The sequence below is a fragment of the Heptranchias perlo genome, chromosome 8 (assembly GCF_035084215.1).
Source record: "Heptranchias perlo isolate sHepPer1 chromosome 8, sHepPer1.hap1, whole genome shotgun sequence".
In the NCBI taxonomy this organism is placed as follows: Eukaryota; Metazoa; Chordata; class Chondrichthyes; order Hexanchiformes; family Hexanchidae; genus Heptranchias; species Heptranchias perlo.
The window spans coordinates 59675532-59692011 of NC_090332.1; the positions used below are offsets into that span (position 1 = coordinate 59675532).

General features: G+C 42.8%; 1 protein-coding gene across 1 annotated transcript in view; it reads right to left on the reverse strand.

Annotated features, from left to right (window-relative positions):
• The window catches only part of tulp4a (TUB like protein 4a), a 214766-nt gene that overhangs the window by 79371 nt on the left and 118915 nt on the right, over positions 1–16480 (reverse strand). Inside the window, exon 3 of the mRNA XM_067989152.1 lies at positions 7873–8034. Coding sequence (XP_067845253.1) covers positions 7873–8034 — 162 coding nt within the window. The remainder of the gene's footprint in view (positions 1–7872; positions 8035–16480) is intronic.

Sequence of the window (16480 nt, forward strand, 5' to 3'; positions counted from 1 at the left end):
TGTATGCTACCCTAATTACATTATATTTTAGAAATATCTTTGAAGTTAAAGGGGAAATCCTTCAGTTAAAATGAGGTTAAACAGATCTTTTACAATGAAAAGGATCGTCAGCATTGTGTCACAAATGCAATCAGCTTGATCAATTTTTCTTACAAATAATGACTTGCTATCCTCAGTGAGTTACCTCGCCAGCAGACTAGATAATAACCTTCCAGATTACAACTGCATATCTAGTAATGTTAATCCAACTCTCACTTAATGGGAATCACTAACTAAGTTAGTTCACTTATGCAGTCATCAGCATTCGCCATTCTACACAAAAGAAATTCAAAAACTTGAAATTCAAAAACATAGATAGAACACAACAAAGGAGTATTAGTCATTGTTCTTCATGACTAATTAAAAAGATGTCCTGATATCAAGGCTTTCTGTAACTAGGGCAGAACCTATTATAGTATTATATAAGAACATAAGAAATAGGAGCAGGAGTAGGCCAATCAGCCCCTCGAGCCTGCTCCGCCATTCAATAAGATCATGGCTGATCTGATCCTAACCTCAAATCTAAATTCATGTCCAATTTCCTGTCCGCTCCCCGTAACCCCTAATTCCCTTTACTTCTAGGAAACTGTCTATTTCTGCTTTAAATTTATTTAATGATGTAGCTTCCACAGCTTCCTGGGGCAGCAAATTCCACAGACCTACTACCCTCCGAGTGAAGAAGTTTCTCCTCATCTCAGTTTTGAAAGAGCAGCCCCTTATTCTAAGATTATGCCCCCTAGTTCTAGTTTCACCCATCCTTGGGAACATCCTTACCGCATCCACCCGATCAAGCCCTTTCACAATCTTCTATGTTTCAATAAGATCGCCTCTCGTTCTTCTGAACTCCAATAAGTAGAGTCCCAATCTACTCAACCTCTCCTCATATGTCCACCCCCTCATCCCCGGGATTAACCGAGTGAACCTTCTTTGTACTGCCTTGAGAGCAAGTATGTCTTTTCTTAAGTATGGACACCAAAACTGTATGCAGTATTCCAGGTGCGGTCTCACCAATACCTCCCTGTTTTTATATTCTATCCCCCTAGCAATAAAAGCCAACATTCCGTTGGCCTTCTTGGTTACCTGCTGCACCTGCATACTAACTTTTTGATTTTCTTGCACTCGGACCCCCAGATCCCTTTGTCCTGCAGTACTTTCCAGTTTCTCACCATTAAGATAATAACTTGCTCTCTGATTTTTCCTGCCAATATATATTTCAAAGTTTCATTTTAGTCTAAGCTATACTGCAGACATCAGATGCAGTACATTTATTTAATCGTTACTGGTCCTCTGGGGCTGCAATTCTAGTGATGCAACAAAAAAGACATTTCAGGCTTCATAACAAACAAATTGTGAAACAGTTAACAAAATCTCTTCTCACCTTCAAGCATCTACTAAAAATACAATAAATAATGCAGAGTTGATAGAAACTCAAGTTTAATTGCGTTCTTCCATTTACATTACTCAATCCTAAAAGGGTGGTAGAGGTAGAAACCCTCATCGCATTTAAAAAGTACTTGGATATGCACTTGAAGTGCCGTAGCCTTGTCCAAGAGCTGGAAAGAGGGATTAGGCTGGATAGCTCTTTTTCGGCCGGCACAGATATGATAGGCCGAATGGCCTCCTTCTGCGCCATAAATTTCTATGATTCTACGATTCAAACACGAAAACAATGTGGCCTTAAAAGGATGCAGGCTTTTCTTTTTATTTTAGAAGTGACTTTTGAATACTTAACACTTCATAATACAACAAAAAGGTACATCTGTTGCATCTTCACCTATGTAAACAGTTTCCACAGTAGGTGTCTTCAAATGGCAGGGATGTCCACATCTATCTGTTACATTTGTGATGCTTGTAGTGGCACTATTAAAGGACCTTCCCAGCTTAGTGCATTTAGATAACATTTTGGATAATGTTTTGACTGTCATAAACCCTCATTTTTGTGCAATTCCCCTACCAAAAAAAAACTTGTTTTGTGTCTGCATGAATCAATTCCAGGCCCACTTGTGCTGCTTTCCCTTGGCCCTCACCTCTCCCTCCCAGTCACAAATTCCACCACCCAGTTCCACCACCTCGCAAATAGCAGCTACCTGGCTGATCTCAATGTACAACTTGGTACATCACACCTACCATCCTATTGTGTAGCCTTGATCTTAAAATGACAAGACATAACAAACTGACCGCACTGTTAAAGGAACATGTGAGCTATAGACTGGAAGAGATATAGAAAAAAAAGGACACATGGTGAAGGAGTGAATTACATAAGAATCAGAAACAAAAGTGTCAAAGAGAAAAGGAAAAAATAGGAAAGACAATGTGTGACAAAAAGAAATTGAAAGTAGGAATCAAGGGGAACTGTTGCAGGATGGAAGTAAACTGTGTTTTTATTTTTCTCCATGAGCAATGGAATTGGAAGTGAAAGCCCTTGCGGGCAGTGGGTGTGGATCAGAAAGATCTTCCACCTTGCAGGCCTGATTCACATTGCACCCATTTTTTGGGCAGGCAATTTTGGTGGAAATAGAAAGGCCTCACTGCAGGCATGTGCAACCCACATTACCTATGATAATTATTCAAATTAGGCCACGCACCAAATTTCAGTAGGTCAGGTGACATTTCATCCTTGCTGCTAGCTCATGTAAAATGGGCACACAACAGGTAAACAGGCCTGGCCTAAAATGTTTCTCACATCTAGTTTGCAATTATTTGATTGAATACTAGGCTTTTTTTGGCAGTGCGCATTTCCCTGCTCGTGCAGTGAACATCTCGGAAACTTTTGTCTCCCCCCTCCCCAACATTTTCGCTGAAATCTTTATTTTGACAAGATACACTTTCTTGGAGTCTTGACAATTGCTGCTACAGTACAGGTTGTATCTAACTAAGTTGGGGGGGGGGGGATGGGAATTCCTTTGGGTATTTCCATAGCCCTGCATGAATTAGACAAGGAGGACCAATTCACAATGGCCCAATATATTCAGATCCAAAGACCTCAGAAGGAATGTTTGTTCTGTTCAACAGCCAAGAACCTAGTGTTTATAGATCATGACACTCCTATCTGGGTATGTCACAGGAAACTTGTCTTCGGCATCTTCACTTCATAAGATGCAATCCTAAATCATCTGCTGCAGGGTGATATGCAGGCAATAACTTTTCCTGCATCTGTGAAGTTCACTACTACATCCCACTAATCCACAGGATTCTTCCAGGCAGGTTCTTCAAGGGATATGGCAGATAAGCCAGTCCACAGTTGATTCCTGTTTAAAGCAAGTGGCTGACACCATGTCTGCCAGGAAAAATTGCATTATCATGCTCCCAGTGGAAAGGAGATACCAATCTATATAAAATCTTAGTAAGATCACAGTTGGAGTACTCTGTGCCGTTTTGGACTCCACACTAAGAATGATGTTGAGGTAATACAAATATGAAGAAAGACATGAAAAATCAGGACTGCTTTCATTAGAACAGAGGAGATTAAGGAATGATATGATGGAGGGAGATGGGTGACAAGAAGTGTTTAAGAAGGGAGCTCCTGAGTGTGGTATCAAGGTGGGAAGAGGGGCAGGGGGCTGCACAAGAGGACGGAGTCGGCAGAACATAAATTTCGGTGGGGGGCGGGGGGGGGTTGTAGCACTGGAAGAGGTTACAGAGACAAGGATGGGAAAGGTCATGGAGGGTTATAAAGACAAGGATGAAAAGTCTAAATCTGAGATGTTGTCAGTAGCAAGGTTATGGAGTTTGTAATGGGGGCCAAAGATAATGGCTTCAGTTTTCCCAACATTCAGCCAGAAGAAATGGTGGTTCATCCAAAACTGGATGTCGGACAAGCAATCGGACAACATAGAGGAAGTGGAGGGGTCGAGAGAGATGAGAGGGGTAGAGCTGGGTGCTGTCAGCATAAAGAAAAGCTGACACCATCTCTGCAAAGGGTGTGACCAAGTGCCAGCATGGAGATGAGGAAGAGGAAGGGGCCAAGACTCCTGAGATGACAAAGGTGGGGTGGGAAGAGAAGCCATTGCTGGAGATGCTGTAACCACGATCGGATAGGTAAGATTGGAGCCAAGCAAGGGCAATCCCAATAAGTTGGACAACTGAGGGTAGGTGTTGGAGGAGGATGGGGTGGTCAACCATGTCCAAGACTGCAGAGGTAGAGGAGGACATGTAGGGATAATGCAAAAAAGCATAGATACAATGAGGCTCATGCCACCACTCATGTTCCTGTTCAAAAGCTGAAGAAATAATTCCTTTGTTTGTCTGGGTCATCTCTACAGTTCAGCCAAAGTTTCCAAGAGCAATATCATCTGTTGCACACCGTACAATTTTGCTACCCGAGGAATGGACATGCAACAGGCCAAGGAGAAGGCCCATAGTCTTGGCATTCTCACAGGAAGATGATGAGGAAGAGGTAGAGAGTTACAGCGACAGAGATGTTACACAAGCAAGGAGACTGTTGTAGACAGCTACTTCCACTAATGGACATATCCTGCCACTGACCAACTTTCATTTTCCATATTCATCACCTCTTCAAAGTCAAACAGCTACTCTGGCATGGCTGGCCCACTACCTGTCCTAGTTCTTTCCCAATGGTTGTGTGCATCCCTGGCCTGTAGGCATTAATGCTGGAACACATGAAATAGCACTCCTGTTCCCTGATCACCCCCCATCTCTGGGCGAGGCCTACTCACTGGTTCACATGGTGCTTTTTCTGACACGATTCTTGTGAGTAACCTAATAAGTGTTATTTGCAAGTAAGTCATGCAGCTTTTGTGGTATGAAGGACTGCAAAAAAAAATCAATGATATGTGCATGTTTTGTAACTCATCTCCTCGGATGTATATGATCAGACATGGGTCAATGCCTTGTATGAAGAGTACACATGTATACAAAGGCGCATACACTTAGCTCAGCACTTCCCCCAATGCCAATGACTTCATTTCTTCCCAGGTACACCAGATAAGGGAGACTGCATATACCCATTCAGCAATCTTCATCCATGCAGTTTGCAGGTAGGCTTTCATAAATGGGTGAACTTTGATACAAAAAAATGGCCACCCTCCTTTTCTGTACTTTCTGATCAACATCTCCAATGAGTCATAATTGAAGACAGGAGTATATGGTCCCACCCTTAACACACACGACACTAAATCTGTTGCTCCTTTCCATCTTTTAAAGCTAAGCAGCATCCTTTTAACAGTTGCTGACTCACTCAATTTTCTCATTATCAACCAACCAATTTGCAGGCCTGACTCCTCACATGCATTTACCATATGTATCGACCCTATTCAAATGAAAGGGAGGAGCTTAAATCAGAAAACTGAGCACACCCAACTGCTGTCACGTGCACACAGCCCAATTTTTCCAGATTTGGAAAAATCGGGATTAAGCATATAATAATAAGCTGCTCGCTACATAGTACAACACTCCTGTCATTGCAAAACGGTGCATATTTTGATTCACCATAGGGCATCACATCTCAAAAGTAATCATAGCTAAAGTGTCCATTGGACAAGTCACGATTGGCTAACATAATCTGTAAGTGATACAGATTGGCTGCCTAAAACCAACTTCATTCACCAGACTCATCAAACAGCTACCAATCAGCAACAAGCAAGCACCACATAACCACTCAATTAAATAATTTTTTCCCAAATCCAGCAACACCACAAAAGGAACCAAGCAAAATCACTTCATTTTTACAAGCTGCTTACCATCTTCCCTTCTCATTCAGCTCGATATATTAGTTCAAACATAAAAATTACGCAATTCTAAAACAAAAATCACTGAACTTACTCTTAAAGTTATTCAATAATGCAAGCAATGTCTGAAAGAAACTCCCACAGACTTCCAACCCTCTCTCAAGGTTCAGATCTGTTCTGTCCTGAAGCTGCAGATTAAACACAAGCCTCAAGTGCTAGGGAATCCCAGCTTTTGTTGGCAATGAATGTGTGTGGAGAGTTGTATCTTGAAATTTGGTCATTTCACCCTGGTCCAGTGGAACTACAATAGCCAAGAGTGTACAACAACCCGTGTCACATGATAACGAGACAAAAAGGAAACAACCAGCAACCGTGAGGTGCAGAAAAAGAACAAAACTAAAAAGATTCATCTTTTCACCATTTTACAAGGTTTTAGCCTTAAAATAAAAAGTGTTGTTTGGGATGAGGTTTAATATTGCTGAGGTGTATTGAGGTTTGCACCTGGCCACAGCAGGGCACTTTGATACTGAACACTAACACTTCAGCGTGAGCCAGTTTATCATTCCTGGAGCGCAGCAAATGACTACCTGCTCAAGATGCAGGTCATTACAGACTCACCGGTGGGTGGAGAAAAACTTACTGGTGCAATGCTATACCAATGACAGCTTCAGTAAGAACTACAAATCCACTGATGGAAGTTAAGTGGAATTCAAAAATATCTCTGGCAATACATAAATAACTGAAGGAGGAAGGGTTTGGGTAGGATGACAAAATGCCTAAATATTTGTATTTTAAGCAAATATTACAAAGTGTTAGTGTTAGTGTTCAGTATCAAAGTGCCCTGCTGTGGCCAGGTGCAAACCTCAATACACCTCAGCAATATTAAACCTCATCCCAAACAACACTTTTTTTATTTTAAGGCTAAAACCTTGTAAAATGGTGAAAAGATGAATCTTTTTAGTTTTGTTCTTTTTCTGCACCTCACGGTTGCTGGTTGTTTCCTTTTTGTCTCGTTATCATGTGACACGGGTTGTTGTACACTCTTGGCTATTGTAGTTCCACTGGACCAGGGTGAAATGACCAAATTTCAAGATACAACTCTCCACACACATTCATTGCCAACAAAAGCTGGGATTCCCTAGCACTTGAGGCTTGAGCAGGGAAGAATCAAATTAGTTGAATCTTAAGCAAGTTTTGTAAGTATTGCAAATATTACAGCCATATCTGAGGACTCTACTTTTCAGTATGGGTAATGTGTGTAATATTTTTACCTCATGTCAACCATCTAATATATTGCTTCAGTAATTTTGCTGTATTAAAGCAATTAGAAAACCACTCTCGTGGTTACGCTATGAAAGGACTATAGTAAACATCAGAAACCGTATGCAGGGTTTCAGACTGTCCAGGAGCAATGCCATGGGAGATTTATTAGTACTACATTATATGACCAAATATACATATAAATACATGAAAAAAATATTTTTACCTATCTGCACTTTGTTAGAAATCAGACAATTGAGCTAGGTTTTCCAGTAAAGGAAATCTGATCGATACCCATTTTTATACTAAATAAGTAGAAAGTTAATGGTTGTGTTTTTCACTTAATAAAAACTAAAAATATTGAAACCAAAATAATGATACATTTGGCCCCAACAGTTCACATCTCCCTGAACAGAATACTAAAAAGGCAATCCTGGTTCCTAATTCCTCACTACTTTTCCCCGCTTCAGATTTAACCAGGTTCGAGTTGACTCTATTGCAGACATCTTTGAATAGCCTTAACTTCATATTTCTTGTTTATTGCATATTTGGGCTACAAAACTAAACGGATCCCAAAAATCTCTTCCAATTATTGGCTGAGTAATAAATGTAAAGGAGAAAGGGCTGGAGGGAGTAGTTACTATGCCAAATAATCTCCAAACTCACATATATAGAGATATAAACATTTAATGCCTTCAATTGACTAATCCAGAGAACTCAGTAAGACACTGAAAATAAGTGCAATTCTCACTGCAATATTTTGCAGTTTTCTTTTTCAGAAAAACATTGCTGAGAGCATTCTGTCCTGGCAGTACCTTTTACTGTTGTTGTTTAACAGAAACATTATAATTCTTAGATGACTAAAATCCAAGCACAGTACTGATACCTGTTGGTCATCAGGTGTCCATATTCCACATGTAATCTGGCTGTCCAAATTAATCTCAGAAGACCAGTGTCGTTGCCCACTGACAGATCCAACCAGCACAAAGCCATCTCGGTAAGAGATGAGTGCCTGAGTACCATCATGGCTCCAAGTAAAGTCACTCACCTGAAAAGCAGAACGGGAGGTGGGGGGGGGGGGGGGGGGAGGGGGAGAAAACGTCAATCGTCAACGCTAATTCAGGAATTACAATTCAGTAAACTCTTACTACCTTTTCCCATTTTTTTTCTCCTTGCTGGACTATAGTTATACCAGCACACCCTCCTGTGCCTCACCCAAGTGACCATTATTTGTCAGCTTTGACAGTTGAATGCTGTTAGGCTATTTGACCACGAGGCTTCATAGCCAAGTCAGATTTTCTCATCACCCAACATCCTTATATTATCATTTACAGTAAGGATTGCTGGATAGCAGCTGGGAACAAGAACAATGGCCAATATTCCCCATCCCACTTAGAGGCCAACTGCAGTGCTCCGACCGCCACCCCGGTTGAGAACCGCTAAACTCAGCACAATAAACATTTTCAAATGTTACCTTCAATATTCTACTAACAAAAAATTTATAAATTTTAAAAGTAATTCAGTTAATCAGGGAACGCTGGTTCTTGATTAACCAGCCATGCCTACTTTCATTCAGGATCTCTGAAGCATTCAACATTACTGTTAGGAAGACATTCATATAACTTAGTGATACTATTGGGGTCTGGTAGCAAATCTTCCTTTCACAAGAGGAGCTTTCACCAGCTCTACATTTGCCAAAGCAAGATTATTACCCTTCCGTCTGCAGATATAGTCATGAGGCTACCAACAAGTGGGCACAGAGCATCCTTCCTGCAACCTAACATACCTGGCATCCTTCCACTGGTCCTCCTCCTCCTCTAGACACATCTGATAGGAGGATTCCCAGTGGGGAAACTAGTGATGATGGGAAACAAATAAATCACTTGCATCAATTGACACAAATGCTCATGAGAACCTAAGTGCCAGGCTAAAAAACAAAAAAAAGAAAAACAGGTTAAGAAATGCCAAAACTACAGTTAGTTTTACATTACTGTTTCCTTCCATTGTTTATAGCCATCAAGCAACAATGAATGCCATGGTCATTCTTCATGTCAGGCACCCTGCATGATAGAAAAGCAGAAAGTGGCTTGTATTCAAATGAAGGGCCTGTCTGTTTATTTCAGACACATCCAACACGCCTGGCCCTGCTCACTGGAAAATGCATCAGGACGCAAACCAGACGCATTCCTGGCAGGACAAAACTTCACCCTAGCTGAGAAAGCCGACAGCTCAATTAACATCACTCTATAAACAGACCTTAGGATGGTCCATGACAACTATCTATCCATTTTATTTTGTGGGAAGCAAATGTCCTGAACTCACTCCTCCCTTACATGGCTAGAAGATTAAAAGTTTACAGCATGACCATTCACAGGAGCAAATCCATGTTCCACTCACTGTAACACAGCACGCCAGAGTCCCAAAGCACTGTACCATAATGTTATCCACATCTGTATTGCTTATTATTACACTGAAAGAATTCAGGTTCTGCTCCCTTCTTCCACAAACTACTTCAATGTACTTGTAACATAGATTCATATAAAGATGCACATCCTTCTATTGCCATTTTCACCTTTACAATAATACAAAGTTATAAAAAGGGGAAAATCAACTTCAACTAATCAGCAAATCTTTTCTTTTTCTCAAAGAGGAATCTACCCCCAAGATTATTCCACGTAATGATCACTGTGTAAATAATTCTTCCAGATAGTCCTTGACCCTTCACTACTTTTAACCTATATCCCCTTGTTCTATTGTTAATCACTTACCTTGAAATAGTACTCTGGTATTACCTTTTTGGTACCATTTAAGACTGTACCCACCTATCTTAATAAGGTTCTGTCTCTTTTCAATGTTGAAGAGCTCCAATGTTGCCAGTCTTTCCTGTTAACTCAGTCCTCTAACTCTAGGTATCAACCTCATGGTTCTTCCCTGTCCAGGACTTGAATGTTTCCTTTGTACCTTACAGTTTAGGCATTACTCCCTCCAACTTCTACTCCATTGATTTAGCAACACAACTTAGCATTCCATTCACTTTGTTTGTTGCCACTCTACAGTGATTTGGCATGTTAAGTGCTGAGTTTATCACACCAGATCTCTTTCAACTCCATCTTTAGCTGATAAGGCAACCCATTTTTTCTTCCAATGTGCAGTATCTTACACTTGTATCTTATAAATTTTTTCTACTATTTCACTCCTTTACAGATTTAATCTATCCCCTTTTTTAAGTCCTTGGCTGTTTTCTTCAACTCAGTAGCCACCCCCCACCCCATTTCAATATCTTCTGCGAATTTAACCAATTTGCATTGACTTTCTGAATCCAAGTTGTCAATGTAGCGGTAGCGGTCCCAGCACTGAACCATGAGGCATCAAACATCACTCTCCTAACAAATTCCTACTGCTTCCTTTCATGAAATTTCTTATCCTCTTCCAAATTCTTTTGAATTCCTAGCACTTTCAGTTTCTATTGTGTTTTTTTTGAGGAACTTTCTCAATGTTTTCTGGAAACCTGATACATTACACCATATGGTTTGCCACAGTCCATCTGAGATATCACTCCTCAGACTTGTTAGCAAAATTAAAGCACATGGGATTAAAGGGACAGTGGCAGCGTAGATACAAAATTGGTTAGGGGTCAGAAAGCAGAGAGTAGTGGTGAACGGTTGTTTTTCAGACTGGAGGGAAGTATGCAGTGGTGATCCCCAGGAGTCAGTATTAGGACCACTGCTCCCTTTGATATATATTGATGACCTGGACCTGGGTATAGAGGACATAATTTCAATGTTTGCAGATGACACGAAACTCAGAAATGTAGTAAACAATGTGAAGAATAGTAACAGACTTCAGGAGGACATAGACAGACTTGTGAAGTGGGCAGACACATGGCAGATGAAATTTAACGCTGAGAAAACAGCAACTGATACTAGTTCAATTGCTAAATTTAAATCTGAGATAGATAGCTTTTTGGCAACCAAAGGTATTAAGGGATATGGGCCACAGGCAGGTATATGGAGTTAGATCACAGATCAGCCATGATCTTATCAAATGGCGGAGCAGGCACGAGGGGCTGAATGGCCTACTCCTGTTCCTATGTTCCTATGATTAATTCCTGGGATGAGAGGGTTGTCCTGTGAGGAAGTGTTGAGTAAAATGGGCCTAAACTCTCTGGAGTTTGGAAGAATGAGAGGTGATCTCATTGAAACACAAGATTTTGAGGCGGCTTGACAGGGTAGAGGCTGAGAGATTGTTTCCCCTGGCTGGAGAGTCTAGAACTAGAGGGCATAGTTGCAGGATAAGGGGGAAATGACTGAAATGAGGAAATATTTCTTCACTCAGACGGTCGTGAATCTTTGGAATTCTCTACCCCAGAGGGCTGTGGATGTTCAGTCGTTGAGCATATTCAAGGCTGAGATAGATAGATTTTTGGACTCTAGGGGAATCAAGGGATATGGGGATCGGGCAGGAAAGTGGAGTCGAGGTTGAAGATCAGCCATGATCTGATTGAATGGCGGAGCAGGCTCAAGGGGCCGTATGGCCTACACCTGCTCCTATTTTTTATGTTCTTATGTTCTTAGAAGTGTGAAGTGATGCATTTGGTAGGAAGAATGAGGAGGCGCAATATAAACTAAATGAGACGATTTTAAAGGGGGTGCAGGAAAAGAGGACCTGGGGATGCACATACACAAATCTTTATGGGTGGCAGGACAAGTTAAGAAGGCTGTTTAAAAAATTTATAGAATCCTGGGCTTTATTAATAGAGGCATTTAGTGCATAGAGTGCATAGGGAAGTTATGCTAAACGTTTATAGAACACTGATTAGGCCTCAGCTGGAGTAGTGTTCAATTCTAGGTATCACACTTTAGGAAGGATGTCAAGGCCTTCGAGAGGATGCAGAAGAGATTTACTAGAATGGTGCCAGGGATGAGGGACTTCAGTTATGTGGAGAGACTGGAGAAGCTGGGATTGTTCTGCTTAGAACAGAGAAGGTTAAGGGGAGATTTGATAGAGATGTTCAAAATCATGAACAGCTTTGACAGAGTAATCAAGGAGAAACTGTTTCCAGTGGCAGACGGGTCGGCAGCCAGAGGATACAGATTTAAGGTGATCGGCAAAAGAGCCAGAGGCGACATGAGGAATCATTTTTTTGTGCAGCGAGTTGTAATGCTCTGAAATGCACTCCCTGAAAGGGTGGTGGAAGCAGATTCAATAGTAACTTTCAAAAGGGAATTGGATAAATACTTGAAGAGAAAACATTTACAGGGCTATGGGGAAAGAGCAGGGAAATGGGACTAATTGGATAGCTCTGTCAAAGAGCCAGCACAGGCACAATGGGCCGAATGGCCTCCTCCTGTGTTGTACCTACTATAATACTATGAAATAAGTCAATGACTTTGGTCAAGCACGATCTTCCCTTTCTGAACTGGTATTGACTTCTGTTCACTAGATTATCACTATACAAGTAACCTCAAGTTCGATCCTGATGATTGATTTTTTATACCAGTTATTGGTGAGTTATAAGCCCATTGTTCCTCACTTCTTATGAATATAAATACAATAGTTTTCAATCTAACATTACCACCCAGGTATTCAATGACTCCTTCATGATAACAATCAGCACTTCACAAACCTCATTTCTGGTGTTAGTACCATGGAATAAATACCATCCAACCCAGGCATTTGTCTGTTTTGAGTCTTGTAAACCATCCTGTAAATCTGCTTGGGTTATCACAATTGATGGAAGGCATGTTTCCGTACTCTTCTCTAGAGAAGGAAGTATTTTTTCTTTGCTGTCAGTTTCAACCCTGTTAACATCCTGTAAGATTCCAATGTTTTCCTTGACAGTCCTCTTATTGTTAGTATTGGAATTATTTATTTGTAATTGTGTTCAATGTCCATACCTATGCCACTTCCAGGTTCCTCTTTACCCATGTCATGGCTCAGAGATTTGTTGGTCATTTTTTCCACAGACAGGACATCGGGCAAGATCGATGTTTTTTTTAAATTTAGAAAAAGCTTGACTAAAAGGGGTTAGATTCCCAAGACAGTCCTATGCTGAGCTGCTTATCAGAAGGCAGGCCAATGGTAATTGCAATATGAGATGGAAATTTCTTTCATTAGACCCAAATAACGGACAATTTGTTAGCCAGGTCTAGTTATTCAAGATGTGGAGATGCCGGTGATGGACTGGGGTTGACAATTGTAAACAATTTTACAACACCAAGTTATAGTCCAGCAATTTTATTTTAAATTCACAAGCTTTTGGAGGCTTCCTCCTTCGTCAGGTGAACAAAGTGGCATTTGGAACCCTTTTTTGATGTGTGGGGGCTGAGAGACGTTTATGAATCAGAAACCATCAAGGTGGTCAGTCAAGCAGCATCAGGCTGTGAAGTAAAATATCCTATGCCTCGTCAGCAGGACAGAAGCAGTAGCGATGGAAATGGCATATGATGATGTGATAGTCAAGAGCAGATGAGAGCAGTTAGCTTGTGTGCAACATAACAGTAGCATTATTTGCAAGGGATGCTGTTTTGCAAACAACTATTGCACATGACAGGAAATGAAATCTTTGCAGCACTGGATTGTTTCTTTCATTCAGAAAACCAAGAATGTAACAGGTGGGTTGTCATGTGCACAAACTGGTCATCAGCCATGTCAGGGAGGATGAAGGGTGCTTTAGCTAACTTTGCAAGTAAAATGGAGCTGCAGTGACACGCCACCTGTATCACACACAACTCTGTAGCTATCACAAAGCAGATGCTTCATTGTATACTTGACCTATGCCACGAGCTGCGGCCACTCTTTGCAACTTAAGTAAAAGCAACATGCAGCCCTAAGAGTCTAACTGGTTTGCTAAACTGATCTATATGGAAATTTTTGAGCAAATAAATATCTTGAAGTGCTCGATGCAAGGTTTTGACACCAATATCTGGTGCCTTAGGAAAAAGTTTGTTCATCAACATGAACAGATTCCTGAACTTCGGCATTCTCTCGGTGCACAGCATCTCAGTTCCAGCACACAGCATCTGCAGGACTTAGAGACAGTATAACTCACTTTTTGTCAGCGTGATAGCAAAAGAGTATAACTGGATAAGGAATTCATTCAACTCTCATGATTCCACCAGGAACAATGGATAGAGAACTACTGTTTAAACTTGTATGTAACATAACAGCAAAGCTTGTGGTCAAACTCGCCAATTGTTGATTTCTGGTTCACATGCTGAACAATTATTTGTCACTACAAAAAGCACTGAATCTTCTATTCACCTGTATGAGGAGACATGCGTGAAGTCAAAATGCTACTGATCAACTTAGTGTCAATGAATGCAACACCGACTGACTCAATACACACAGCTAAGGAATGTATTCTTCCCCTGCAAGAACTCTATACATTTTCTGTATCCCTCAACAGAAACAATGGGCTCTATTTTAGCACCCGCTATCGGGTGCGTTCCTGTTGGGGGGGCTCCGAAAATCGGGGAATCCTGGAGCGGGTCGGGAGCCCGGCTCCAACCCGCCCACTTCCGGGTTCCCCAGAGACGCGCCGACGTGCGCGCGCAGCCCCCGCATGTGGGACTCCCGCAGGCAATTAAAGCCAGCGGGGTGCCACTTGAGAGTATTTACCTTGCTATTTCAGGTCATTAACAGACCTGATTAAGGGAATATGTCAGGAGGGGTAGGATTTTAGAAACAACTGGGACTGTTTCCCATACTGGGGGAAACACTCCCAGTTGAAATGGACGTGTTGCAGCTATCAGCCTGTGGCAGCTGCAAAGGTCCATTTGACAGGCGGGGGGGGGGGAGGGGGTGGGGGGACGACCCTCACTCATTGCAGGAGGCCACTCTGTCACTTGGGACAAAGTTTGGCCTCCACCACCCTCCTCCTGACAATCAAATTCACCAACTTGCACACTTACCCCGGGGTCCAGAGACATGTACCTACCTTACGGACCCCCTCAGATGTACATCTTCCGGATGGGGGCCGCCGTAGCTGCAGTCATGGCCTCTTCGAGGGCGAACAGCATCACCAGCCAAGCCGTCCACCTCTGACACGTGGAGCTCCACGACACAGTGCTATGACACATCCACCTGCACAGCAGGAGGGAGGGCAAACGCAGAGAGAGATGCGTCGCAGAGGGCACTACCCTCGCCACAGGGTCCACAGACCGAGGCTCAGCTTCCAGGACCTCTCTGAGCAGCAGTGCACACGGAGGCTCAGAGTCACTCGACATGTAGTCGTGGACATCTGCAGCCTCCTTCATGCCGAGCTGCTCCTGGCTGGCCTGAGCACCATCTTCTTACCTGCCGCTGTCAAAGTCACCACTGCCCTCAACAACCTCTCCTTCGCATCCTTCCAGGGTGCCACCGGGGACATCGCTGATGTCTCTCAGTCGTCTGCACAAAAGAGCCCTGCAAATACACCTGCACCCACTTTGCAGTGACACAATGGGTGGCATCAGGTGTGGGTCTTCATTGTGATCCTCAGGAAAGGGCATTATTGCACAAACCAGATAAGATTCGCAAAGATGTGGCAGTAGTGGTGCCAATATAATATGTGATGTGAGTTGATCAGAAATTAAATATAAGTAAAAACCATGACTAACCCTCAAACACCTTTGTGCATCCCCTTCATGCTCACAACACGTTTGCCTTACGCTTCCTACTGCACATATGTGATGCATGCCCTGTGGCTGCAGCATAGGTAGTGGCAGGTTGAGTGAGGCTGACTGTGAAAGAGATGCATGAAAGGGTGAGTATGAGATACAGCCATGAGATTGTAGGAGGATTGGGTTGAGTGATAGTGGCGGGATGAGTACTGGCGAGGTGAGTAAGTGCAGGTAAGATGAGGATGAGGTTTGAGTGGGTGTGAGGGGTGATGTGACGGAGTAGTGTTGGCAGTGCAGAAGGAGATGTGGGGTGGGGGGCAGTGATGTGGCAGATGGAGTGTAGGGGAATGAGTAAGTGTACTCACTTTGGCTGACCTACCTAGGTCATTGCAGTGCCTCCTGCACTGTATGCAGGTGGGCGATATGTTGGTGGTGCAGGTGACCTCCTCTGCCACCTCGAGCCAGGCCTTCCTGGTGGCAGAGGCAGGCCGCTTCCTCCTGCCCGCCGGGGGGGGGGGGTGGGGGGAGAAGATCTCTGTCCTCCCCCTCCTCCTCACCCCATCTAACGATACCTGGAGTGAGGCATCATTAAACCTGGGAGCAGCCTTCCCCCTGGGCTGCTCCATGCTGTATTTTTTCCTATTTGTTGCAGCATCTGTCAGTGGAGGACTGCCTCTTTAAATAGAGCTCCTCCAGCTGACAGACCTTACTGCACATGCACAGTCCACCTGACGCGCAGATCAGCAGCGGGGGACCCGGAAGACCAGGTAAGTGGATCCAATTAGGCTGCGATCGCACGCGGGGCAGACTGATTTCGCCGGGTGTGTGAGCCCCCTGCCGCGAACCCGCAGCCCTGGCAATATCGAGCACAATGTTTCAGCTCCCAATACT